Consider the following 25,650-nt stretch of genomic DNA (forward strand, 5'->3'; position numbering starts at 1 on the left):
GGTTAAAATGTAATTACACTATTTTGCCTCCTTCCATTTAGCTGACTTCTGCAAATGTTAGTCATTTTAATCATGCGCGTGGCCATGGATTAAGCCACATGTGTGTGGGGGAGAAGGGGGAATGGGTGGTTCTGAATGTGTAAAATCTCTTCTCTACTTCTTGCTATCCAGGAATATGTGAGATTACTTGGGTAACAAAGTAGCAATATGACTGTGCCTTTGTCCTCCTGGTCCACAGATATAGTCAGTAAGGATGTGCTGTTATACATAGTCATGCAAGAAACAAGATGTTCCTATGAAAGAAACTCTTAGTTACAAACCTGTAAAGAGTTGCCAGAGAGATGGGGCCTGTTTCTCTACAGCCTCACACCATGTGCAGTCACTTACACCTATACACAATGGGTAAATGGAGAATTCTGACTTACATCCCTGGGTTCTTAGCACAGGTGTAAGTACTGACACAAGGTACAAAGCAGTAGAGAATCTTCTTCCTGTGGGGTGGTAATGAATGACTCCGGGGACTAGTATTGGGATAGCCTTTCACCTCTAGGACATGTGTTCAAACCCACTTCATCAAAGGACTGTTCACATGAGTAAAATTTCTTCCAAGTATTTGCAGAATCAGGCTCTTGGTGGTAGTTTTGATTTTTATGTCTCTAGATCAATCTTGATACAGAAAATGCTTGGTGGTTCTAATATAATACAATACGAAAATTTACGATCCTGAGAGAGAGTGAGGTGTGGCTGAAAGATCAGGCAAGCAGTCTGGGTTTCATCCCGAGGCTTGATGATGAATTGCTGTGTAACTTACTGGTTTCAGAGTAGCAGCCGTGTTAGTCTGTATTCGCAGAAAGAAAAGGAGGACTTGTGACACCTGAAAGACTAACAAATTTATTTGAGCATAAGCTTTCGTGAGCTACAGCTCACTTAGCTTTCTTGCGTGCAGTCCTGTTTGTGGAGGCCACAGGCAGCATGGATGGGATGGCACAAACAGAAAATAACCCTTACTTCTACAGTAGTTGGCTGTGGGTTTGAGAGAACACATACAGAAGCTGATAGTAGCATTTCCATCCCCCTGCCCTGGATTCTTTGGGTCTCTGCAGCACACAATGTATTCTGTTAGTGTAACACTGACAGACCCCGGTTATTTGCGGGCGGGATCGAACGTAGGGCCTCTGGAGATTAGTACATGAGCCTCTGCTGCATGAGCTAAAAGCCAACTGGCTGTTAGCTATGGCTGTAGAACAGACTCATTTAACTCTAAGTGGACTTGGTGCCACTAGATGGGACAGAACACCACCCCCAGAAGGTCTGTGGGTTACATTAGCACAGAGTATAAAAGCCTTCATCTAACTGCAGACTTCTCAAGTCCTCAAATCCACAGAATCTGGCAATGACATTCTACTGTGCTCCAGTGATACTTAGTAGAGTTCTACTGAGTAAATATAACATGAGTAAATTCAGTGCCTATAAATAAAATTGAAACTAATATTTCACGGAGTACAAGCAGAAACAACCAGCCTTCCCTATGTTAGCCATGTGGTCATTTATTTTCCCATATCCAAATGTCTAAACATACTGCCAAAGATGTTTCTTTAGAGTAGCTGTTTTAACCTATTTCGCAATACATGCTTACACCGGTCATGTGGGAGCTGTGCTTCTAAACATTCTTTAATCTGTCCTGGAGCTAAAGGTAACAACACAGTAGCAATTTTTAAGAGGTGAATCCTATGCAATGCTTGAAGTGGAAGAGAGGGAAAACAATTTTATGCTTCATCTTATTCTCCCTTTTCTTTCAATTGAAATAAAGATGGGAAATATGGGTAACTAATAACTGGAACAGATCACCAAGAGATGGAGTAAATTATCCACCAGCTGGAATTTTTAGATCAAGACCAGATGGTTCTCTAAATGATACTCTAGTTCCACCATGTTATGGGCTCAGTGCCTGAATTACTGGGTGAAACTCTCTGGCCTGTATTATGCAGGAAGTTAACTGATGATGAGGGCTTCAAAAATCTATAAAACCGACAACAGTGAGAAGCAGGGCTACGTCATATAACAACATATATGGAGCTTATGTTAACATATAACACATCCCCTTTGCTCTCAGCTTAGATTCTATTGGATGGCTGATTTAATAAATGAATTAAAAAGTCTTAAACGTCTGGTCTCCAAGTCTGGATCTGTGCTGTTGTCCTTCTAAACGCAGGTACGTAAAGCTGGTACTGGACTTTTTTTTATAATAGTAAGAGCTTTTTTTAAATGGCAGCACAGTACTAAGACGATTCCTCTATCTATAGTACATGATTCTGATCTCACTTGCACCACTACAAAGCAAAAAGAACCACACTGAGTTATACACCAATGTGAATATGGTGCAAGTGAGAGCAGAAGCGACAAGTCCCTGCACCACCACAGACTTCCTTTGCGAGTCTGGGTAAGTTGCTTAGGGCTAGATTTTTTTAAAGTTATTTTAGCAGCTAAAGATGGACATAGGTGCTTTTGAAAATCCTATTAGGCACCTATCTGCATCCTTGGGTGCTTTTTAAAATCTGGCCCTTAGTCCCTCCCGTAGTGCCTCAATTGCCATCTGTAAAATGGGATTAATAGTTCCTTTATCCCACCTTTTGTCAATCTTATCTATGTAGATTGCGAGATCTTCTGGGCAGGGACTGTCTTATGTATATGTAGAGCACCCAGCAAAATGGAGTCCCACTCTCAGATGAGGTCCCTAGGCCACTACCATTACATAAAAACAACTGTGGATTTGTATAGTACAGTTCAGCCCTTTCAAGCCTCCCAATACTCCTGATATAATTATATCCGTTCAATAAGCTGGTAAACTGAGGCATAGAAAAGTTAGGTGACTGTCTCCGGTCAAAAGAAAGTTGCTTTCAGAGCAAGGAATAGAACCTAGTGACTTCTCCTGGCCCTTTCCTCTAACACTTAAGAACTCTGTCTCCAGTGCTTTCTTTCTTATAGATACCAACTACAGCTCATGAGGAAAAGTTACTTGTTAGTTGATATAGTTATTAAATGAAGAAAGGAACGAAATACTCATGTGAACTCCCACTTGCTAGGGTCTTTCTTTAAACAACATGCCTTGTGTAAATATTTTACTTTTAATGAGCGAATCTAGTAATTCCCTTTAGTAGGAGCTGTCAGAGTGCAAATGATCACAAAGAGAGAGTTTCATTTTTTTTATTTATAAAATGTGTTGATCAGAAAACTATCAGTGCATGTACAATTAAAAAAAAAAGTTACATGGCTCTGTGTATTGGCACAACACCAACTGAAGAACTGTGGCCCTCAGCTGGTGTACATGGGCACAACTCTACTCATTTCAGTGATGCAACATTGATTTACACCAGCTGAGGATCTAGCCTCAGCTCTCCTTTCCCCCCACTCCTGGCAAAAAGTGGAATCTCAATTTCTTACCAAAAAACCCCAAATTCTTTGGGGGGGGGGGAATCTGTAAAAAGAGAAACTTTCCTGTGTACCTTGAAAGTCAGCAGACTTGGAGCAGAAGTGTGGCCTGAAAATGTCCTATTAACAGCCCCTTGCATTTAAATTAATGGGTCAGCAGACCATAACTACCCAAGACATCACAGGAGGAAAGGGAAGCTTGTTGGTGGACTTGCGCTCTTCAAATCCCATCCGTGGTCCTTGTGCATAATTCCGCTTCTCTTCCCATCTATTTTAGATCTAAATATCAGCTAGAGTAGAAAGGCCCCAAGAGACTTGTCGTCTTTTCTCTTCCAATGCTCAAAGTTAACTCCTAAGTGGTTATGGCAGTAAAGAGATTTAAAAAGTACTACAGAGAACAGGGAAAAGCATTCTGCTGGAGGTTTCTTTATACTTGGATTCTGGTTAGTGTCCTGAGGGGTCTCCCTGGACCTGCCTAGTATGCTGAGTTTCATGTTGCAAGCCAGAGCCACTATCCCAGAACTTCATGAAACACCAGTCTTCCAATTAGGAGCGTGTGCTTCTGTCAAGTTCAAGAGGGGCATATATAAGTCCCTCTGAAGTTCTGTGCTGCACTAGGATGGAGTACAGTGGTGTCCTAGCTGCCCATGGGCTGCATGGGGGTGAGATGACCACAATACCCGTATAACCACTCTGGTTGAACTCACCCAGTGTGGAGCTGTGAGCTTGGCAATGTTTCCTCTGACCTTCCCAAAGAGTGGTGTATAAAAGAGAGGACAAATCTCTAGTTCTGTATATTCTCTGAAAAGCAGAGCACCCCATTCCAATTTTAATTCTATGAAAGTTAAGCCTTTGATGAGAAGGGAGAGGTCATTTTGTCATCCCCTCAGCACTATGAAACCTTTTCAGGTACACTGCAATGAGCTTTGTTTAAAGCAAAGTAAAACAAGAAATGGCTGATCACAAATTCTGCATCGTTTTTGTTGTCAGAACCTCCTCTACAGACATTTAATAACACTGCTGTGGTGATATGGAAAGACTTAATTTGAATCCCTCCTAATAAAAGCCGAATGTGGAATCCAAGCCGTTAGAAAAATTGTGGTACAATACTGTGGCTTTGTGTGGTGTGATGGTAGAATCCATGCAATCAGCACCCTGATAGATATGCTCATTAACTTGATGATGGCCAGAGAACAGACTGTGTGAAATGCTCTGCAGCGACACAGAAGAATAAGTAAGTGGCACAGGTGTTTCTGCCAAGCCTGTTTACAGGAGTGAATGTACCTTGCTAGTGCTGTAAAAAAAATAAATGTAAACCTCAACTATACAAAGGTATCAGGGAGACATCCCAAACTTGGAGCACATCATGGGTGCAGAAAACTGGTAGCGACAGAGCTTAAGAGAACTGCATGGATTAAAACCTCAGGACCAACTCCTCAACTTGTATAAATTGACTTTATTGGAACAATGCAGATTTACACCAATTGGGGATCTGGCCCTAAAACTCCACTCCTGTAACCCAAGGGGACATAACTGACCTTCAGTTTCAGTTAACTCAGGGTTCACTTGTAATAATAAATTTATAGGAGTGGACCAATGCTTGCTAGCATGAGTGCTGTGCCCTTCGTTCATGCTCTAGTAGGGCTGCTTAACTTAGTCCAATTTATTTTATTCAAATATTACCAAAAATGATATCAAAATGCATTTGTCCTTTTTTCCCCCCCAAAGACTTTCCTAAAAGTAAACTAGCATCAGGACCGCGCACCAATCAATCAGAGCTATTGCTTAACTGGCAGTTAAGCATAACTGATGTTAATGCTTAACATCATTCCATTGATGTCTGTGCCCATTAAGAAGATTCTACTACATGGCAGCAAGAGTTGGCCTGATAGGCGGTTACTCTGGTTAGATTGGACTAGTGTGATGCTAGATGTTTTCAATTCACTTCTTCCAGAATTGAGCACAAATTGATTCAAATCCTCGAGAAGGGAAACATTCACCCTTTCAGTCTTCTATCATTATCTTTCCTCAGTACAGCCCAGTGTACATGCATTTCAATGGGAGACTATACAGGGTAAGTAGGTTTATGTCCCAACACACAGGTGTTCAGTGGTCATCTTCGCTGCTGCTCTTTACAATCAGACATTTCACAGGCACATAGTCCCTCCACTAAGTCAGTGTATGACATGGTAATGGAACCATCCCTTTTATCTCTGTCTCACAAAAAGTGTTTTGAAGGCATTGTTGTAATTTTTGTTAAATGCTGTATAAATAAGAGGATTAAAGAAAGAATTGGAGTAGCCAAGCCAGAGAAAGATGCTTTTCCAGATGGGTGGAATGTTGCAGGAACAGAGGGGGCTTATTAATTCTGTGATAAAGAAAGGTATCCAGCAAAGTACAAAAACTCCAATTAAAATGCCAACCATCAAAGCTGCTTTTTTCTCTTTCTGTTCCCTCCATGTTTCTCCATCTGTCTGGAAAGTGATAGTCGCGTGGCGAGCTGTAAACACCATCTGTGGTTCATGGGAAGCTTCTTTCACCTCAAAACAAAAGCAAACATGGATTCTTTACCAAAACAGTTTGAGTCAAAGTATTATTATTATTTTTTAAATGACAGCATAACATCTGTGCGCTTACAACAAACGGCCCAGGCACCAGTCCTTGCATGCTAAAAGAAAATGCCATGAAGTGCTAAAACTACTGGACTTCTAATCGTGTTGGAAAGGTAAGTGCCACAGAGGAGCACAGGTATACTGGTCTTTCCTCTCTTTTGATGCATAGTACTTTGGCACTTGTTCGGTGGATAGGTTGGCACCTAGGATTTGTTTGGTTTGTTATAAGGAAAGAAGATTGAAATAGTTTAATAATAATTAAATAAAAAACAATGGCCCAAGAATTCTGGAAGCTGTTTTTTTCTGTTTCTTTTCATCAGTGTATTGATATGAGGGGGAGTGCTGTAACCATGGCTTACAAAGATACAGTAGACACATGTGGCTTGGATGTACTGTCACAAAACTGGACTCTCTCAGTGGAACAAAAAGAAAAGCCTGTCTTTGGAGTATCCGTGGAATGGATCCCTGCTGGATTTCATGCCATGAAGCTGCTGTGCATGTCTGATGGGCCAATCAATGACTTTGAGGTAGTTGCACAAGTGTTATTGTAACCCACTGGTGAGGGGGACCTATGGCTTCTTCAACTAGGGCCACTCAAATCAGCCCAGCTGCTCAGAGGCAGAGTGGAAGAGAACACTGCCAATGATTATTGTGTCCCCCAGATCTGGGGGGGGGGGGCATCTTCTCTTGGTTATCCGTCAAGCAAGGGGATGGACTTTCAGAGGCCATGAGCCCCTTAGACTGCACTCCTGCCTGACCACCCGATGGTAGGATGGGCACAGGTGGGAAAGGGGAGAAGACAACATTCCCCATTACAGCGAATGGAAAAGTTTTCCATCAAACTTTTTTTTTTTTGCTGGAAATTGCTGGGGGGTTGATTTTTACAGGAAAAGTGACTGCTTTCTGTGGAAAATTTCAATATTTCATCGAAAACCCAAATGCCTAAAAACTGGAGAGGGATTGATTTTCAACAGAAAACTGAAATATTTTTATTCAAAATGTCATTGTGGTGCCTCATGCGAATTGTTGTTCAAGTGCCTTATGCTTCAATTCTCCTCTATGGGCTCTCAGGCAGGACTACATCTCCCATTGTGTGCCATGTCCAGGGACTCCTATCGTGCACCCTCTCCCCACACCAAGAGGGGAGGAAATGGTGCATCATGGGGCAAGTAGTCTGGCCAGAGAGCCCAGCCCATAGAGGAGAATGGGAGCATAATGCCCCCCCAACTACAACTCCCATGAAGCACCACAATGTTGAATTAAAGCATTTCGGTTTTCAAAGTTGTCTTCGCACAGGGGGAAAAGAACTATTTTCCAACCAGCTCTACTCCCAACCTCACAAAAGATATCAATTTTGTTTGGTGGGAGACACCAATTCAAGACCCCTTCAATCCATGCCCTCTACCCCTCAGCAGTTCCACAAAGTGTGTAGAAACTTCAGCGGTTCTAGAGCAGTAAAAAGAGACAAAAGAAACACCAAGAGCTGTTTGGAAGGGCAAGGAATGGTTTCCCTTGCAGAGTGAATGCAGATTGGTTTGCGTGACCATGAGAATTAATGGGTGCCTTACTATCATGCAGTATGGGCACAGTTTTTACCCATAGAAGATACATCTCTGTCACAATTAAAGCATCTGTATGTTTTCAGCTCTGCTAGACAATACAATTGAGGACAGCACAATAAAACACACACCATTTAGGGCCTGAGCCCTAAAACTCCCATAGAAGTGAAAATTTAATAGGAGTTGCGAGGACTTGGCACCCTCATTCAGAAATTAGCTATGTGTTTTACATATGTATTCCTCCTGTGTGTGTAAACTTTGATAGCTATTGACCCTCTGTTTAATATGAGGACAGTAGCAGCCAAGAGACTGAAATGTTGGCAAATGCTAAACTATCACTCATCAAGATGGATACCCCTATCTTCATCCAGAGACGTGAGACATGACTGCAGAATGTAAGAGCCAGGTGATTAGGGCTGCTGGGGAAGGAGTAGAGGAAAAATGTAAATAGGATGGGACTCCTGTAGCCGGGGTCACATAATTTGTCTGCAGGAGGGCTAGCTCTGCATATCTTTAATCGTGGTCTCCAAAAAGGGCTCAGAATACATTATGTCAGTGCAAATTAGTGTCAAACATTGGACAATTATTACTTCTGCATACTTGTAAGGAAGAGCTGGATGAAGGAATCTATTGCTGGTTTACTATACTTAAACTTTTCTTATGAGAAAAGAACAGGAGTACGTGTGGCACCTTAGAGATTAACAACTTTATTAGAGCATAAGCTTTCATGGGCTACAGCCCACAAAAGCTTATGCTCTAATAAAGTTGTTAGTCTCTACGGTGCCACAAGTCCTCCTGTTCTTTTTGCAGATACAGACTAACACGGCTGCTACTCTGAAACCTTTCCTTATGAGGTACAGCCAGAGGTCAGCTGTCTATCAGTTCATGGCATTTTCTTTCCCATACTATAGTTAAGGTTTCTGGAAGCTTTGTATGTGGAGTGTAGAAACTGTGTATAGGATGAGGCATGGATACTCCACTGTCTTGTGTGGTCATTTACATTGCTTCGAGCAGGGATTTGAACCTCACGCTCCCACGTGCCAGGGGTGTGCTCTAACAACTGGGCTACAGTGAGTTGCTCATATTCTCTCTCTCTAGCCCAATGAAAAAGTTATTTATACACACTGCAACAGCAGAGATGGAGACACACCCACCACAGAATATCCAGTACCCTGACAGTGAGGGCACTCACCTGGGCTATGGGAGATCTGGGTGCATTGCCCTGCTCCAGATCAGTCAGAATAGGGATTTTCAAACAGGTCTCCCACGTTTCAGGAGATTGGCCTAACTGCTTTTGGATATAATTAGGTGGGATGGACCCTCGCACTCCCTGAGAAATGACCGACCTAGTTTAGGTGCCTAAATCCAGAAGAGGGGTCACAGCGATGAATCCAGAGTAGAGTTGGGGTCCTTACTACCTTTAAGGAGCAGCCCAAGGTCTGCTCCTCTCCTTGGCACTTCTCCCTGCTCAGCTTGTTGATTTCTGTGAATCCCTTTCTTAGCACCTAACTCAGGGCTATGGCATTTGCTGGATAGCAGCATGCATAAAAATAAGACACTGTAATGCCTATGTCACCTTTGTGGATCTAGCCTCACGCAATCTTCAAACCACCGCCTGATCCCTGGCATCACAGCATCAGCTAGGAGACAGCTGATTAGTCACAGGTGGGGCTATGCCCAACTCCTCTTAAAGGGCCAGCCACTGAATGACAGGTGGCCTTTTACACCCACTTTGCATAAGCATACTTCGTTACACAAGATGTAGGGCAAAGAAGAATCAGACCCTTGTGTGTATGCCAGAGGCAGAAGGCAGTTCAATGTTACATGACTGGGGAGGAGGGTGGTATAATCTGCTGCAGTAATGCAGCAGAGATAAAGCATTGAGAGCATCAAAAATATTTGTCAGCACAAACAAAAGAGGCCTGAGTACTAAGTTAGAACCAAGTGTTCACACTGGATTCCCTGGACATTTTGGTTGGTGTCACAAGTCACATTAAAGCTAGTAGATCAGTGTCTCTTTCCAGGTTGCCTTGCTTGATTTTAAGCAGTTATTTGTTTTCATCATTTTTGATTATCTGCTAGAACATCTGTCCAGGTAGATGCCCCAGCCTGTGTCTGTGTACTTTTTAAAACATTCTGCAGCAATCAATTTCATCCACTCATCAAGGTTTAAAATGTTTGTCTATATGGGAATAAATGCACTCTTCACACTTTGCATGAATCATCTCTTTCTCTGGGAAGCACACGGCGGGTGAAACACATCCAAAATTGATTACTTCCCCCTTCCCCAGGATTCTTTGGTGGGAGAAAGGAAGATTTCACCCACTGTTTAAATTTTGCCTACGGCACAACATACTTCAGATGCTTTGCTGCTAATGCAGTATGCATGTGAAGTCTGTTCTAGATCCCATTGAAATCAACAGAAATTCTCCTATTGATTGAGGCTTAATTCTAATATTTCTCTGGATTTAAATAATTTATACTTCCCATGGATACTGTTTGTGGTTCACCAATGAATTTTTTGGAACCTAATGCTGGTTTGGGGTCTCTGAGCACTGTTCTTCCAATATGAATATTAAATAATAAAATACAAACTGCAGTCTGTTGCTTCTGCAAACAATGGCATTGTGTCTTATTCAATGGCTGTGATGTGTCTGAAAGGTCCATATTTCTGAGGAATGTTCTGTACTGTTGCATGAACTCCAGCAGACTGGAGGTATTTAAATATGATTTGCCCCTGTTTAGCGCAATAGCTTTGGAACAGATTCATCTTCAAATGAGTCTGAGGTGAGCAGAGAGAGGAATATATTGCTCCATGTCATCAAATCACCAAAAGGTTCTTTAAGAATCAGAGATCTCTCACATGCAATTTGGACTTATAGGCCTTCTATAGGCCTTAACATTATCTCAAAAAGAAAATTAAGGCCCTGATTCAGCAAAGTGCTTGAACATGGAAGTTAAGCACGTGCTTTTCTCAACTGGGGCCTAACGGAGTTGCATGAAAAGTGGAAAATAACTTTCCAGAATGATTTCCATCATTCTAACTCTTATCACCCTACATACTTGATACCTTACAGCTGATTTCTAGGGGCGTTTTTCTAGGCAACTGCATTGTTACACTTGATACAACAAAATGTTGGCCCTGAGCCTTGGCTGTGTTGAGGTTCCTCTATGCTACCTTATGAGCACAGAGGCTTTAAACCCAAAGATGATTATTGCAATGTAAGGAGATCCTGGGTGGCACAGATGGCTGGAGGAAGAAGATCCAGACATGGAGCAACGCTTCTGCAAACAGATCAGGGAGATGTTATATCTCCCACCGTTTCTGCAATGCCTGCGTGGGGGTGCAGGCCAAAACAATGTTTTTGCTCCTTTCCGCCCTAAAAATTGTTATATTTTCTTCTTATAGTTCTTCTTCACTTCTTCTGAAGTGATGTCAATGGAAAGTGGATCAAACCCTACATCCCATTTGCAACCCAATCTCCAATTCTGTAGTGGACTCTGTGCCATCCCAGTTCCCAGAGTAGTTCAGAGCAGCTTCAGAGCTACACTAGAGGAATCCTCTGCCAGGTTTAAATTGCTGGGGACATTGGCACAAAGTAGAATTAGTGGAGACCAAAATGATTGCAGTCAATGGAACTATTTGCAAAAGGATTACTCAAGCTCTTAGAAAGGGGAGGAGAAGAGAGGGGCATAGAACCCAGAGCAGCTCCAAGAGGAAGACCCACACCGCCCTGCCTGATTATGTCGTACAGGGAAGTTCAACCAGCTACAAAGCAGAATACGCAGCATAACTCAGTAGAGTTGAGAGCTCTGAATGTAAGAATACAAGGCCTGATCCAAAGCCCATTGATGTCAATGGAAAGACACTCATTAACCTTTTGAGCTTTGGATCAGGCCTTCAGTGTACAAAGGTGTATGCTTTGTATGTACATTATAAAAAACAGTATTAACAGAAACTGACAAGACAGGTCGCCCAACTCCCATTAAAATCAACAAAGTTAGACTCCTAAATGCCTTTGAAGATCTGGGCCCTTTTGTCTAGCTCTTCATGCTTAACCTGGGGCCTGATCATGAAGTTACTCTCATGCAAGTAACTAATCCTTATGGGCCAGATTCTGCCATTCCTGCTCACCCTGAGCAATACCTTATTCCACAAGGAGTCCCACTGATTTTAATGGCACTCTTAATAGTATCTGGCTTTGAAACTAAACTCATTTATTTCAACAGGCCTCTTACCAAAGATAAGGTATTGTGAAAAAGCACGTCACAGACTGTGGCTCTGTGTGACAAGAACCTTGAAACCAATCATGTAAGTAAAGGACTAGTCATACGAGTAAGGGTTAGAGAATCAAGTCTTTGGTTGTTATAAAAGAAATTATATCTAAAAGAACCAGCCTAATTTCAGTCGCACGCAAAACTCCCATTGGTTTCAGTGGGAAATAAGTGTCTGAGTGTTTAAAAAAAAAAAAAAAGAAAACCCTGAATTTTTGCATATTCTTCATTACGTAATAGAAGGATCTCAGATGTTTTGTTTTCCTTCCTCTTAAAAAACCACAAAACCATTTAATAGCGTTTTTTAAAACTCCTTGGTTCAGATTTTAGTCAAAATTCTGCTCACAATTACACTGGATTAACTACACTCAGGTCAGCTGAGTTATTCCGGATTTACACCCTTGTAACTAAGCATAGGACTTGGCCTTGGTCTCGGTCTCAGCCTGGAGACAATTATCCTTACCCTATAAATAATTATATGCACACTGACAGTTTGTAAAGCACCTTGGGGTCTGGTTCTGGTGGTTGAAAGGCACTATACAGAAGGAAGATATAATTATAATAATTCTTAGTTTCTTCAGGCTATTTTGATGGTATTTAACTACTGTGGCTTCAAATCTGTTCCTCCCTCATCTCAGTTGCTAGAAAAATGCCAAATAGGCTACCAGGATTTCAGGTTTGCAACCGTGGCATGCAGTTCTAATGCAGTGTCACAATATGTAATCCTCCTAGTACAGCATGGCACCCTCTTCCCATGGGCATCACTATCACTAGTCACCTTCAGTTTGAGAAGCACTACCAGCCTTTGATGTCTATTGCTGATAGCATTTCTATTGTTAGTCATTAGACCTGCTGCATTACAGCACTGAATTCTAGAAGTGCTGGGGGACAGAGCCAACAGGGGTGTACAGAAGGAGTTAAGGAGTGAGGCTGGTGGAGAATAACAGTGATGCAGAATGTGGCAGGGTGGGGTAAGAGGCAACTGGGAAGGGGAAGGAAAGAAGAAAGTGAAATGAGGGATAGAAGTGAAGAGAGACAAATAGAGAAAAGACAGAAAACAGGAGAGTTAGTGGACACAAGAAAAGGGAGACAGAGTCAAGACCGGCTCCAACCACAAAACTACCATCAACTGGACCTGGACATGGAAGGAGAAAGAAGGAATAGCTGGATCACCTGACTTAAGGGGGGGAAAGAGAGATGCCCCTTACTCCAGAAATACTGATTTTTTGTTGTTTTTTTTGACAGATTCTCTGCTATACACCGATTTTATGCAAATTTTTAAAAAAAAATCTAAGCATTTCAGCTCTTCCTGTGGAATGACAGTGATGTTTTGGGAATAAGGCTCAGATCTACATCCCCTTTGTTTTTCCCTAAACCTTCCACAATCTGGTATTTTTCCAGTGGTATTTTGGACTTGATCCTGCTCCCATTGAAGCCAATGGCAAAACTTACATTGATTTCAGTATGACCAGGACAAAGCTTTTTATAAGTGCATCTCGATCTCTTACATCAGGAATAAACTACGCAAAAAAAAAAAAAAAAAAAAAAAACCACAACCACGCCATGATTTTTCTTCCTTCTCCACAAGTTAATTTCTGAGCAGTCTTCTTTGCCTACCAAGTCGCTAGAGCAATAAGTGCTCAGAGCATTGCCTCAGGCATTTAGCTCTTCCAGCAGGTGCTAAAGATTTTCCCTTGGGATTAGGATGGTGCTTTTTAAACCTGCAAAGGAAGCTTAATTTTTTTCAGCCACAGTGTAAAGTCCTCACTATCTACTATACTATCACAATCATGGATTCAACTTGTATTTAAAAACAAACAAACAAAAAACCCAGGAATTAATTTTGTTTAAATTACTGAAAAAGATGAGAGTTGCAGAATCATTTCTACTGCATGAGTGTCTGGGGGAGAGCAAATGCGTTGTACGTATTCAGTTTGGTTTTTGGGAAGGTTGTAGATAAATCCCAAGCAACATACTTGTCATATTTGTAATGAGAGAAGTAAACCTGGCAGCAAATCTGGTGCAAAAAGGTGGGAGGGGAGGAACGCATTTCCAAAGGCTTGAGGCACTCATCTTTTCTATCACATTTTCTGATTTAGTGAGGGCGATAGCTCTGGAATGACTGTTTCTTCCATAAGCCAATTTAAACCATATGCATCTCTTTATTTTAAGACATAAGGTCCCAGTCCTGTGAGGTGCCAAGTGCCTCTTACAAGCTGCTGATGCTGTCACTACTCACTAGAGTGAATGCAAACCTTCACACGTGTCCTTGTAACATGATATGTACCATTTACTTCAATCTGAAGTTGAAGTCAGTGCAACTATTTCTATGACAGGCCAGAAAACAATTCCATTCCACCAAACATTTCAAGGGTTTGAAATTTGTTTTTGTTTTGATGCCGAATGAAAACGAGACCTTTCAAGAATTTTCACAAGAGAAATATCAACCCACCCACCCCAGAATAGCCAGTAGCCTGGTGATTAGAGTACTCACCTAGGATAGGGGGGTTCTGAATCAGAACCAGGATTGAACATGGGTCTCCCATGTCTCAACGGAGTTCCCTAACCACCAGCTTACTGGCTGTTCAGGGTAAGTTTCTCCCTCCCCAACGGGACCCAAGACATCTTCAAAAGAAATTTCCATCAAAACATTTTGCTCTTGACAAAATGGCATTTTTCAATGGAAAAAAGTTTTAAGTTTTTCAGCTGGCTCTACTGCTTGTATATGAGTGAGGTTTGGCAGGGCCAGGCCCAGTGGAGGATTCACTGAATTCATCTGATGAAGTGAGCTGTAGCTCACGAAAGCTTATGCTCAAATAAATGTGTTAGTCTCTAAGGTGCCACAAGTCCTCCTTTTCTTTTTGTAGAAAGGGAGGAAAGTAGACATGAACGTAGATGAATTAATTTAGAACTCAGTCGCTACCCTTTCTCTCTGTCATGTTGAGTAGTATCTCACTGCACAGGCAGCCCCACTGAAATTATTTTGGCTTATTGGTGAAGTATGATACTACTGTGAGTAAGGAGACAGAACTGGGCTCTTAGAGGTCCATGTTTTAATGGACCTCAAGGCTCCTAATCCTGCAAACTCTTCCCTAGGAGAATAGTTCTTACTTACATGAGTAGTATTGAAATCAATGAGACTATTCACCCAAGTAGGTTTTTCAGGACCACGATCAACATTTGGGATAACTTAAAGGAGAGAATATGAACTTTTTAAAACAGCTGGCAGCAATTACATGATAAATAGATCATTTACTAGTATTGTGGAATAAGTATTATTGTCCTATTTTTCTCTTTTGTGTTCTGCTTGATTCCATCATTTTAAGTATATACTTTTTAAAATAAAATAAAATGAAAGGAATGAACAAATGATGTATGAAGAGGGTGAGAGACATACAACTAAGTGTGTACAGATTAAACACATACCCTAACCAGCACATACTATACAGCCCTATTTCTTTCTTTATCTTAACAATTTTCCCGAAAGAGAAACCCAGGAACACTGGATTCAAATTTACGATTTTTTTAAATGGACTATGATATTGCAATTATTATCTAATCTACATACATATTCCTTTCCATTTATATATATATGAATATACACACACATTTTAGAATATTGAAACAAAAGAAATTGAGAAAATGGGAATAACTTGTATCCCATAATAGTGGTAAATGGTCCATTGATAGTCAATTATTAGCTTAATAATTTAAAAGGTTACCATCTTCACTTTAGCATCTCTTTATATTTATATACACTAAGTCTAAGAGAAACACATGTGCATGACTATATTCTTTTCTCTATATTTGGGCATGAATGCAGAAGTCAGTTAAAGGGAGTTAAATTTTAGAGCATGAGGCACAAGGGAAATAGGAGAGAAGTTTATGTTTAGATAGATGGGTGACTTTAGATCACGGGTTCTCAAACTGGGGGTTGGGACCCCTCAGTGGGTCACAAGGTTATTACATGGAGGTTCAGGAGCTGTCAGCCTCCACCCCAAACCCTGCTTTGCCTCCAGCATTTGTAATGGTGTTAAATACATTAAAAAGTGTTTTTAAATTTATGAGGGGAGGTCGCACACAGAGGCTTGGTGTGTAAAAGGTACAGTACAAAAGTTTGAGAATCACGGCTTTAGACATTGCAGAGTGCCAGCCCAACTGTACCTGCCTGCCTGCCCCCTTCCTCCCGCCCCTCCCCGTGCCGCCCAGCGGTGCCCTCCTGGCCCCCTTCCTCCCGCCCCTCCCCGTGCCGCCCCGCGGTGCCCACCGGGCCCCCTTCCTCCCGCCCCTCCCCGTGCCGCCCACCGGGCCCCCTCCTCCCGCCCCTCCCCGTGCCGCCCCGCGGTGCCCTCCTGGCCCCCTTCCTCCCGCCCCTCCCCGTGCCGCCCCGCGGTGCCCACCGGGCCCCCTTCCTCCCGCCCCTCCCCGTGCCGCCCAGCGGTGCCCTCCTGGCCCCCTTCCTCCCGCCCCTCCCCGTGCCGCCCCGCGGTGCCCACCGGGCCCCCCTCCTCCCGCCCCTCCCCGTGCCGCCCAGCGGTGCCCTCCTGGCCCCCTTCCTCCCGCCCCTCCCCGTGCCGCCCACCGGGCCCCCTCCTCCCGCCCCTCCCCGTGCCGCCCCGCGGTGCCCTCCTGGCCCCCTTCCTCCCGCCCCTCCCCGTGCCGCCCCGCGGTGCCCACCGGGCCCCCTCCTCCCGCCCCTCCCCGTGCCGCCCCGCGGTGCCCACCGGGCCCCCCTCCTCCCGCCCCTCCCCGTGCCGCCCCGCGGTGCCCACCGGGCCCCCCTCCTCCCGCCCCTCCCCGTGCCGCCCAGCGGTGCCCTCCTGGCCCCCTCCTCCCGCCCCTCCCCGTGCCGCCCACCGGGCCCCCCTCCTCCCGCCCCTCCCCGTGCCGCCCCGCGGTGCCCACCGGGCCCCCCTCCTCCCGCCCCTCCCCGTGCCGCCCACCGGGCCCCCTCCTCCCGCCCCTCCCCGTGCCGCCCAGCGGTGCCCTCCTGGCCCCCTCCTCCCGCCCCTCCCCGTGCCGCCCAGCGGTGCCCTCCTGGCCCCCTTCCTCCCGCCCCTCCCCGTGCCGCCCCGCGGCGCCCGCCGCGGCTCATTTACCGGGCCCCTCTCCGCCAGGGGCAGGACCGCGTTCCTCCGGCGCCCGCCGATCCGGAACCGGGCCGCCTTGTAGATCTTGCAGTAGACGAAGAGCACGAGGCCGAGCGGCAGGTAGAAGGCGCCGCAGGTGGAGAAGACGGCGTAGGAGGGCTCCTGGCTGACCTGGCAGCGCTGCAGCGCGGGGCTGTAGGTCTCGCCCCAGCCGCAGAGGGGCGCCAGGGCGATGAGGGCGGAGAGCGCCCAGGCCAGGCCGATCATGGCGCTGGAGAGGCGGCGGCGGGCGCGCGGGGTGTACTCCAGGGGGCGGCGGAGGGAGCAGTCGATGGCCGCCACGTTCCAGATGCTGGCCGTGCAGCACAGCACGTCGAAGGCGATCCACGCCTGGCACAGCGCCCGGCCCAGCCGCCAGCGCCGCCCGGCCGACAGCTCCTTCGCCAGGCTCAGCGGCATGGCCAGCGCCGCCACCAGCGCGTCGGCCAGGGCGGTGGAGGCCACCAGGTTGTGGGGCACCCGGTGGAAGGTCTTGACCCGCAGGATGGTCACCAGCACCGGCAGGTTCCAGAGGAAGGTGGCGACGGTCAGGAGGACCAGCCCGGCGAGGACCAGGATGCTGAAGACGGAGAAGGGCTCCCGGCTCCTCCAGGCGCCGCCCCCCAGCTCCGAGGTGGAGTTGCCCCCCGCCGGGGCGGAGGACGCGTTGAGGTCCATGGCCGGCTGGCCCGGGAGTCTGGAGGCCCCTGGGTCCGGGCTCTGGGCCATCCCCGCTGGCCAGGGAGCAGCTCGGGGCGAGGCGCCCGGGGGACGGGCGGCGCGGGGCGCCGAACCGCCGGCGAGACGCGCTCCCGGGGTCTTCTCCGCAGCCTGCCCCGCCAAATGCCCCGCGGCCGAGTCCCGCCCCGGCGCCGGGAAGCAAAGCGAGTCTAGGCAAGAGCCACGCTACGGCTGCCTCCCTTCAGCGGCTGCTCCCTGCCGCTGCCATGTGCTCCCGGGCGCCGTGCCGGCTCCCCGCTCGCCCCCCTTTCCGCGGCTCGGGCTCCCGCTGCAGGAAAGGGCGAAAGGAAAGAGAGGCTCGCTCGGATCCGCCTGCTGGGGGGCTTCGGGCGCTGGGCGGAGCAGGCAGCGCGTCCGCGGGCTGCAGCCGGCCGCTGGCGGGACTGGAGAAAAGCCTTTGCCGCCCCTTGTCCTGCCGTGCCCCCTCTCCCGGCAGGCAGGTGTCCGCCAGACGCAACGAGCGCCAAACCCAGGGCTCTCAGCGATGATCCCCCGCCCCCGTAACAGCCAGAGCGCTCAGCCAACCCACCCCTCTCCTCTAACAGCCAGAGCACCCCCCACCCCCTCCTCCAACAGCCAGAGCACCCCCTCCTCTAACAGCCAGAGCACCCCCCACCCCCTCCTCCAACAGCCAGAGCACCCCCTCCTCCAACAGCCAGAGCACCCCCACCCCCTCCTCTAACAGCCAGAGCACCCTACCACAGCCAGCCCACCCCCTCCTCCAACAGCCAGAGCACCCCCCACCCCCTCCTCCAACAGCCAGAGCACCCCCTCCAACAGCCAGAGCACCCCCCACCCCTCCTCTAACAGCCAGAGCAGCCTACCACAGCCAGCCCACCCCCTCCTCCAACAGCCAGAGCAGCCTACCACAGCCAGCCCACCCCCTCCTCCAACAGCCAGAGCACCCCCTCCAACAGCCAGAGCACCCTCACCCCCTCCTCCAACAGCCAGCCCACCCCCCACCCCTCTCCTCTAACAGCCAGAGCACCCTACCACAGCCACTCCTCTCCTCTAACAGCCAGAGCACCCCCACCCCTCTAGCAGCCAGAGCACCCTACCACAGCCAACCAACCCACCTCTCTCCTGTAACAGCTAGAGCACGCTACCCTCAGACCTCCTCCCCTGTAACAGCCAGGGCACCCCCATCCCTCCTCCAACTATCCCACCTGTCCCCTCCTCTGTTATTGCCACACACCCCTTCCTCAACCAACTCACCCCCCCATAACAGCCAGAGCACCCTGCACCCCAACCAACTCACCCCCTCTGTAACAGCCAGAGCAGCCAGCCACCCCAGCCCTACCCCATGTAACAGCCAGAATACCCTACTCCCCAGCAACCCAACCCACTCCTCCATAACAGCCAGAGCACTGTATCCCCACAACTCCTGTTACAACCACAGCACCTTCCCCCCAACCAACCTACCCACCGCCTCCTCTGTTACAACCAGAACACTTCACCCCTCCCCGCAACCATCGCAGCCGCACATCCCCTGTATTAACCAAAGAATCCTACCCCACTCACCCTCCCATCTCTGTAACAACCAGAGAACCCCACCCCCATCTAAATAGTTATAACATCCTACCCCAGTGTGCAACCAGATATGTCCTAAGGAGGGGGCTCAGGGAAAGGACCCCTCTCCAGTAGGGCACATGTCCTGAGGGAGAGAAGCCTGAAGGGCTCAGGGTAACCCTTCAGGAATAGCTCGCAGGTTTGCAGGGCTGTAGCCAGCAAAGGAAGCATCTGCCCTTGCCCCCGCCAACCCCCTAGTGCCAGGGCAGGGCCCAGCCTAGAGAGCACAGGGGGAGGTACTGTACATTCCTGTGGACCCCTGCGCCCCCACTCCCCATGGAGAACTCCTGCATCTGGACTGCAGCCCCCCTCCCTGCTGATCCCTGGCCTGGGGCTGGGGGGAAATTCTAGGGCCTCCCCTTCCAGCCCACAGCACCAGGACTTGGCAGAGGGGGTTCCTCCGTTGGGCAAGGGTAAAGGTAGCAAAGGACATTACCTCCTCTGTGGGGAATGCACAGCTCCCTCCTCTTTACCAGCACTCCTACCCCATCCCTCTTAGCAAATAACCACCCCACTGCCTCCTCTGTCATAGCCAGAGCACCCTGATCCTTCCCTCCTCCCTGCCCTCTCCTCCTATATCACAGCCAGGGCATTCACTCCTCCTAAACAGATTAATAGATTTTAAGGCCAGAAGGGATCATTATGATCATCTAGTTTGACCTTTATTTGCAAGCCACAGAACCTCACCCATTGATTTTTGCAGCAAGCCCATAACTCCTGTTTGAGCTATTGTACATGTTTTAGACGGAAATCGAGACTGGATGCAAAGGCTTCAAGTGACAGAGAATCCACCCCATCCCTAGGTAAGTTATTCCAATGATTACTCTCACTGTTAAAATTTTGCACCTTATTTCTAGATTGAATTTCTGTAGTTCCAGCTTCCAAACATGACGACTTGTTAAGTCGTCTTCTGTAGATTAAGTAGCCATCCACTATCGACACATGATTTTGCAAAAATGAAAGAGTAGGCTTATGCCTTGAGTAGTGCAGTGATACTTGGACCTGACTGGGGGAGAAGCCAGGGAAATAATAGCTTTTAACCATAGAGAGCAATTAAATGAATTTGAAGAAATGTGGACCCATTTTGAGATATATTTGGAATAAAAAAGTTGAGATGGCTGGAAAAAATGCTAGACCTCCATTTCTCTTAACCCCTCCTCTTTTTTTTTTCCTCCTCTCCCTACCCAGATACGTCTCCCTACGTCTTCTTTTACTGTTACCCCCATCCTAACATTGTCTATGTAATAGTACCGTGTGGTCTTGCAGTTTTGATAGGTTGTAAAATTACATAATTCTGTTGGCGCTTCTGTGCAGCACATGTATTTGGAACCAAATGAGCTGTAAGTCATTTACCTTTCTGTGCTTTTCATTGTCTGTTTCTTTAGGAAAATGAATCACCAAAAAAGAAATCTCTTCCCCCTGGAGTTACTTGTAGATTGTGATCAAATCAGCTCTTAGCTTTCTTTTGGATAACCTAAATAGACTGAACTTCTTTAGTCTTTCAGTGTAATGCATTTTCCAGACCTTGAACCATTCTTGTAACTCTTTTCTGAACCCTTTTCAGTATTTCCACATTCTTTTTGAAATGTGGACACCAAACTGCACACAGTATTCTAGTAATGGTCTCATTAAGGCGGTATACAGAGGTAACACCACCTGCCTACTCCTACCTGATATTCCCCTGCTTATGTAACCAAGGGTCACATTAGCCCTCAACTATAGAATTGCAAGGGGAGCTCCTGTTCAATTGATTGTCTGCCATTACCCCCAAGTCCTTTTCATTGTCGCTACATTCCGGGATACTATCTCCCATCTTGTAAGTGTGACTCAATTCTTTGTTCCTAAACCTATGACCTTGCATATGGCTGAATTAAAAAGCATGTTGTTCAAATGAGCCTACCTTAGCAAGTGATCCAGGTCAGTGTCTAACTGACCTGTCACCATCATTATTTACCACTTCTGCAATTTTTGTGTCATCTGCAAATTTTACCATCAATGATTTTTCTCCAGATCATTGACGAAGCTATTGAATAACATTGGGCCAAGAGCAGCTCCCTGTGAGACCCTCTAGCAACATCTCCATAGGAAGATGATTCCCCATTTACAATTACTTTTTTCAGTCTATCAGTTAAACAGTCTTTCATCCATTTAGCATGGGCCACAATGATTTTGTATAGTGCTAATTTTGTTATCATAATAGGATGTGTGACTAAATCAAAAGTGTCACAGTTCATAAGAACATAAGAATGGCCCTACTGGATCAGGCCAAGGGTCTATCTAGCCCAGCATCCTGTCTTGCGACAGTGGCTAGTGCCAAGGCAACTGTACCTGTATTCCCCCCTGCCCCCTTTAACCTTTGAGGACACTCACTCTAGGATCCTGGTTGCTCAGCGGTCTTCTCTCTTAAGTAGAAACCCACATCTCTTTCCCTCCTGACCGGCTTCTCCAGGCTGCACAAGTTCTCGCCAACATTATGATATTCCCAGCAAGCCAGACTGCCTAACCAGGCCAGCATCTGTGCTTTGCTTTCTCTTCGAAGGCATGGATAGCATGATGGCATGAAGTTTTTAGTTATGCCACAACTCTTTTATAAGCAAGTGCATTTATTCTTAATGTGAAAGTATTATAGAGAAAATCTATTTAAAAAAATAGAAGAACCTACATGCATGGTAAAAAGCTTATCGGAGGTCACCCAAACTGCAACCCTGGGCTTTGGTAGAAGTCAGTCCTTCAAAATCCTCAAATGAGTTTTCCCCATGTTTACAAGTTCATGACTGTCTGAGATTTAGAACCAGAACCACCATAAATTGTTCAATTTTACCTTTATACAGCTTGGGCCTTTGATCTTGGAGTGATCAGCAGACAAAGGCCCACTTCTCAGAGCGTAGCTTTCAAAAGGCTGGGTCGTTGCATAATCAGAGGTGGAGAATTTGCATTAACCTCTCCCTAGATATTTCCAGTGAAATCCATTTCACACATATTGTCCCAATAGTCCATTCTTTTCTGGCACATTGTTCAATGTAGTCCTTTGGTCATCCAGGCCTTATGTCACATCTCCTCCTCTCTAGAGACGTTACATACAATACCAGCCCACAGTAATACATAAATGTTGCATTTAGTATAATGGACCCCAAAGATACTTAAAATCAATCCATTAAAGCTTTTCAAGGATATTACAGGAAATTTTAATATCTGTCACATTGATTTCATAAAAGAACATAGCAGGGGTATATAACAAATACCTCAAGGATGTCCTGGCACCCCACTCCTAGACAGAACATCTGCTGTTACTACTTATTAATTCAAATCTCATGCATTCATTCAGCTGGTAAACAATTCCAGTGATCATACCAAAATACAGTTTAATGAGAACATTTCAGGTTAGTCCCCATGTTCACACCCTCTTAGGGAGAGGTGAGGTGTGTTCCCTTCCCCAATCTCCCTCAGGTTTTATGTCTCAACTGACCACCCTGAAATCATAGTTTTTCCAAGGATATTGCAGGAAATGGCTATATCTGTCACAAAATGTCTTACAAAACTTTAAGTGTGTTAAGGCTGATAAAGGTAACTAACTGGGTGGTCAAACTTGTGATCTTGCCAAGAAACAATATCAAGTTTGTTTGAGGAGATCTATTTTCCATTATACCAAATTGATTAGCTACTGCACTTCCTCCTTGCTGATAGACAGCATAACTCTACCCATCTCTACTCCTAAATAATCAACCCGCTCCTCCTTCATAACAAGAGTCCCCAACCACATCAGCTCCTCACTACCTCTTTCACAGTGATAATTAGACCCGCCAAAGCCAATGGGCATAATCAGTGCTAAAATTTGGAGTGGATTAGAAGTGGGAAAGTTGACCCATGCTCTTCCCCCTTGTCAGTTAGGGGGAAACAAACAGAGAAAAGACAGCAGAGAAAAGCTGAAACGCGTACCTTCCACTTTTTTCCCTAATTTCAGCACTAACTCTTGAAACATCTGAAAGGATTGTTGGAAGAATACTGATGCCCAGAACAGTTACCATCTTCACCAGTAAAAACAATGAGGAATCCTTGTGGCACCTTAGAGACTATCAAATTTATTTGGGCACAATCTTTCGTGGGCTATAACCCATTTAATCAGATGCATGGAGTGGAAAATGCAGTAGACAAGTATAAATGCACAGCACATGAAAAGATGGGAAGTGCCTTATGGGGAGGGGGGTGAGTGCTAATGAGGCCAATTCAGTTAGAATGGATGTGGCCCATTTCCAGCAGTAGACAAGAAGGGGTGAATATCAACAGAGGGGAAATTATTTTTGTAGTGATAATGTTGATACTCTCACCTTCTTGTCAACTGTTGTGAATGGGCCACATCCACCATGATTGCAGTGGCCTCGGTAGCACTACAAAAAGTAATTTCCCCTCTGTTGATGTTCATTATTACATTATTCAAACTCATTCAAAATCAATATCCATCCCATTTAAAAAAAAAAAAAAGCATAAATTTAACATTTGTGGGATACGTCGGTCCTTCCAACTTGTGTCACAGTATTGGTTACTCTTAGATAGGGGACAGCTCATGTGAAATGAGAGCATGTGTTTGTGAACCACAGCTGGTATAAGAATCACCCACAATGAATTCTAACTGGAAGTTTATCCAAAGAGTTTATTTAAGTTAATGTATCAGTCAGAGAACATTGCCCTTGTTCCTTGGCTGCAGGGAGTGAGCTCTTCATGTAACTTGGATATGAGACGATTATGTATTCTGCAATTTGAGGCTGTGTGTTGAGCCACTTCCCCTGCATGCATCGTAGAAGCCTGAAGGATGTTCTAAATTATGATGGCTGCTAATGGGTCCATTATAAGAGATGGAGACTGCCAGTATGCTGGGAAGCCTTCTCCAATCGCTTGCACTGCTCCACCTCCTTAATTCCCACTCAGAATGAGGTCTAATATTTTCATTTATTTATCATTTGTATTTCGGAAGTATCTAAAGGCCTCAGTCAGTGTTGGGTCCCATTGTGCTAGGGCATTGAGCAAACACATAGGAAGAAGCAATCCCTGCTCTGAATCTACAATCCTATTTTAAGAAAAGCTACAGCAACTGAATGTGACAGACAAAAGGAGGGAAGTGATACTTTGTTTCTTAAATTAAGTTTATTACAGAACTTAAATCTCCTTGGTTTGTTTCTTAAAGCTCCTGAACAGGGAACAGTGATTGCACTTCAGTTCATCTAAATCAGTATCCTCTTTACCACAGTGGCCAGCATCAAAATCTTCAGAGGAAGGTGTAAAACCATCAGTGTGAGCAATTACGTAATACCATGCCTGTGGGTGAAGTTTCTTTCCAAGCCAGAACATTGAATAATTGACTAAAGTCTTGAAGCAAGAGGGTTAATAGCTCTTATAAATGTTTAACCTAGCTAGTGTAAGCATGTGATATTTTTGTTAGTCATATAAATAACAATTTTTTAAAATCATGCTAAGCTCTTTGACTCATTAATAGTAATGGTGAGTTCTAGAGGTTAATTACACACTTTAATCAGATTATAATATATTGCCTTCTAATCACACTGCGCTTCCTCTTGTACTTGTATTCTATAGGAGGGTATATTGGAACAGCCAATTTACCTTCTCTGTACCATTTGATATTTTATATTCCTTTACCTTATTACCTCTTATTCATCCCCCAACTAAATAGTTCTAGTCTTTTTAATCTTTCCCACAGTGAAATCTTTCTATGCCTCTAATCATTTTCAATACCCTTCTCTGGATCTTTTGTATTTCTTCTATTTCCTTTTGAGATGGGGTGACCAAAAGTGAAGATAGTGGGTCAGACCTTCAACCAGCATAAATCAGGATTGATTACTGACTTCAATATTTCCTGCCAGAAAACTTCATTAACTGGAGTTAATGTTAAAAGAATCTGTCACTTTGGCCAAAAAATAAATATATATCTAGCAACAAAACCTTCCTGTCATCTGCTCTGTCTTTGTTCTTGAGGCAGAGTATAGTGCAGCTGAGGCCATATTTTATGGTTAGCTGATCCTGTTGCGGCTGAATTTATGTACCCCTTGTCTGCAATAGCCTTCTCTACAATTTCAGATCTACCCCTTAGTAAGACAGCAGAAATTCAGACTTTACTTTTATATCGGAGACTCTGACCAACATCTCACCAAATTATCACATCTGTGGCTTCTGCTGTCCTTTTAGTCAAGAAGATAGAGTGGCCCTAGTGGTTAGGGCATTTGACTGGGAGTCAGAAGATCCGGGTTCTGCTTTTGGTAGTGCCACTCACTTGCATAAGAACAGCCATACTGGGTCAGACCAGTGGTCCATCTAGCCCAGTATCAT

At 45.5% G+C, this 25,650-nt stretch overlaps 1 protein-coding gene across 1 annotated transcript; it reads right to left on the reverse strand.

The window, feature by feature from the left end:
* Positions 1-4,222: 4,222 nt before the first annotated feature.
* Positions 4,223-18,240, reverse strand: LOC119863141 (5-hydroxytryptamine receptor 5B-like). Its single transcript, XM_038420928.2, has 2 exons — positions 16,975-18,240; positions 4,223-5,969 (listed from the first exon to the last, which is right to left on the reverse strand). The coding sequence occupies exons 1-2, from the start codon at positions 17,731-17,733 to the stop codon at positions 5,637-5,639; spliced, it is 1,092 nt and encodes a 363-aa protein (XP_038276856.1). The 5' UTR covers positions 17,734-18,240; the 3' UTR covers positions 4,223-5,636.
* Positions 18,241-25,650: the final 7,410 nt, after the last annotated feature.

The sequence above is a fragment of the Dermochelys coriacea genome, chromosome 11 (genome assembly GCF_009764565.3).
Source record: "Dermochelys coriacea isolate rDerCor1 chromosome 11, rDerCor1.pri.v4, whole genome shotgun sequence".
Classification (NCBI taxonomy): Eukaryota; Metazoa; Chordata; order Testudines; family Dermochelyidae; genus Dermochelys; species Dermochelys coriacea.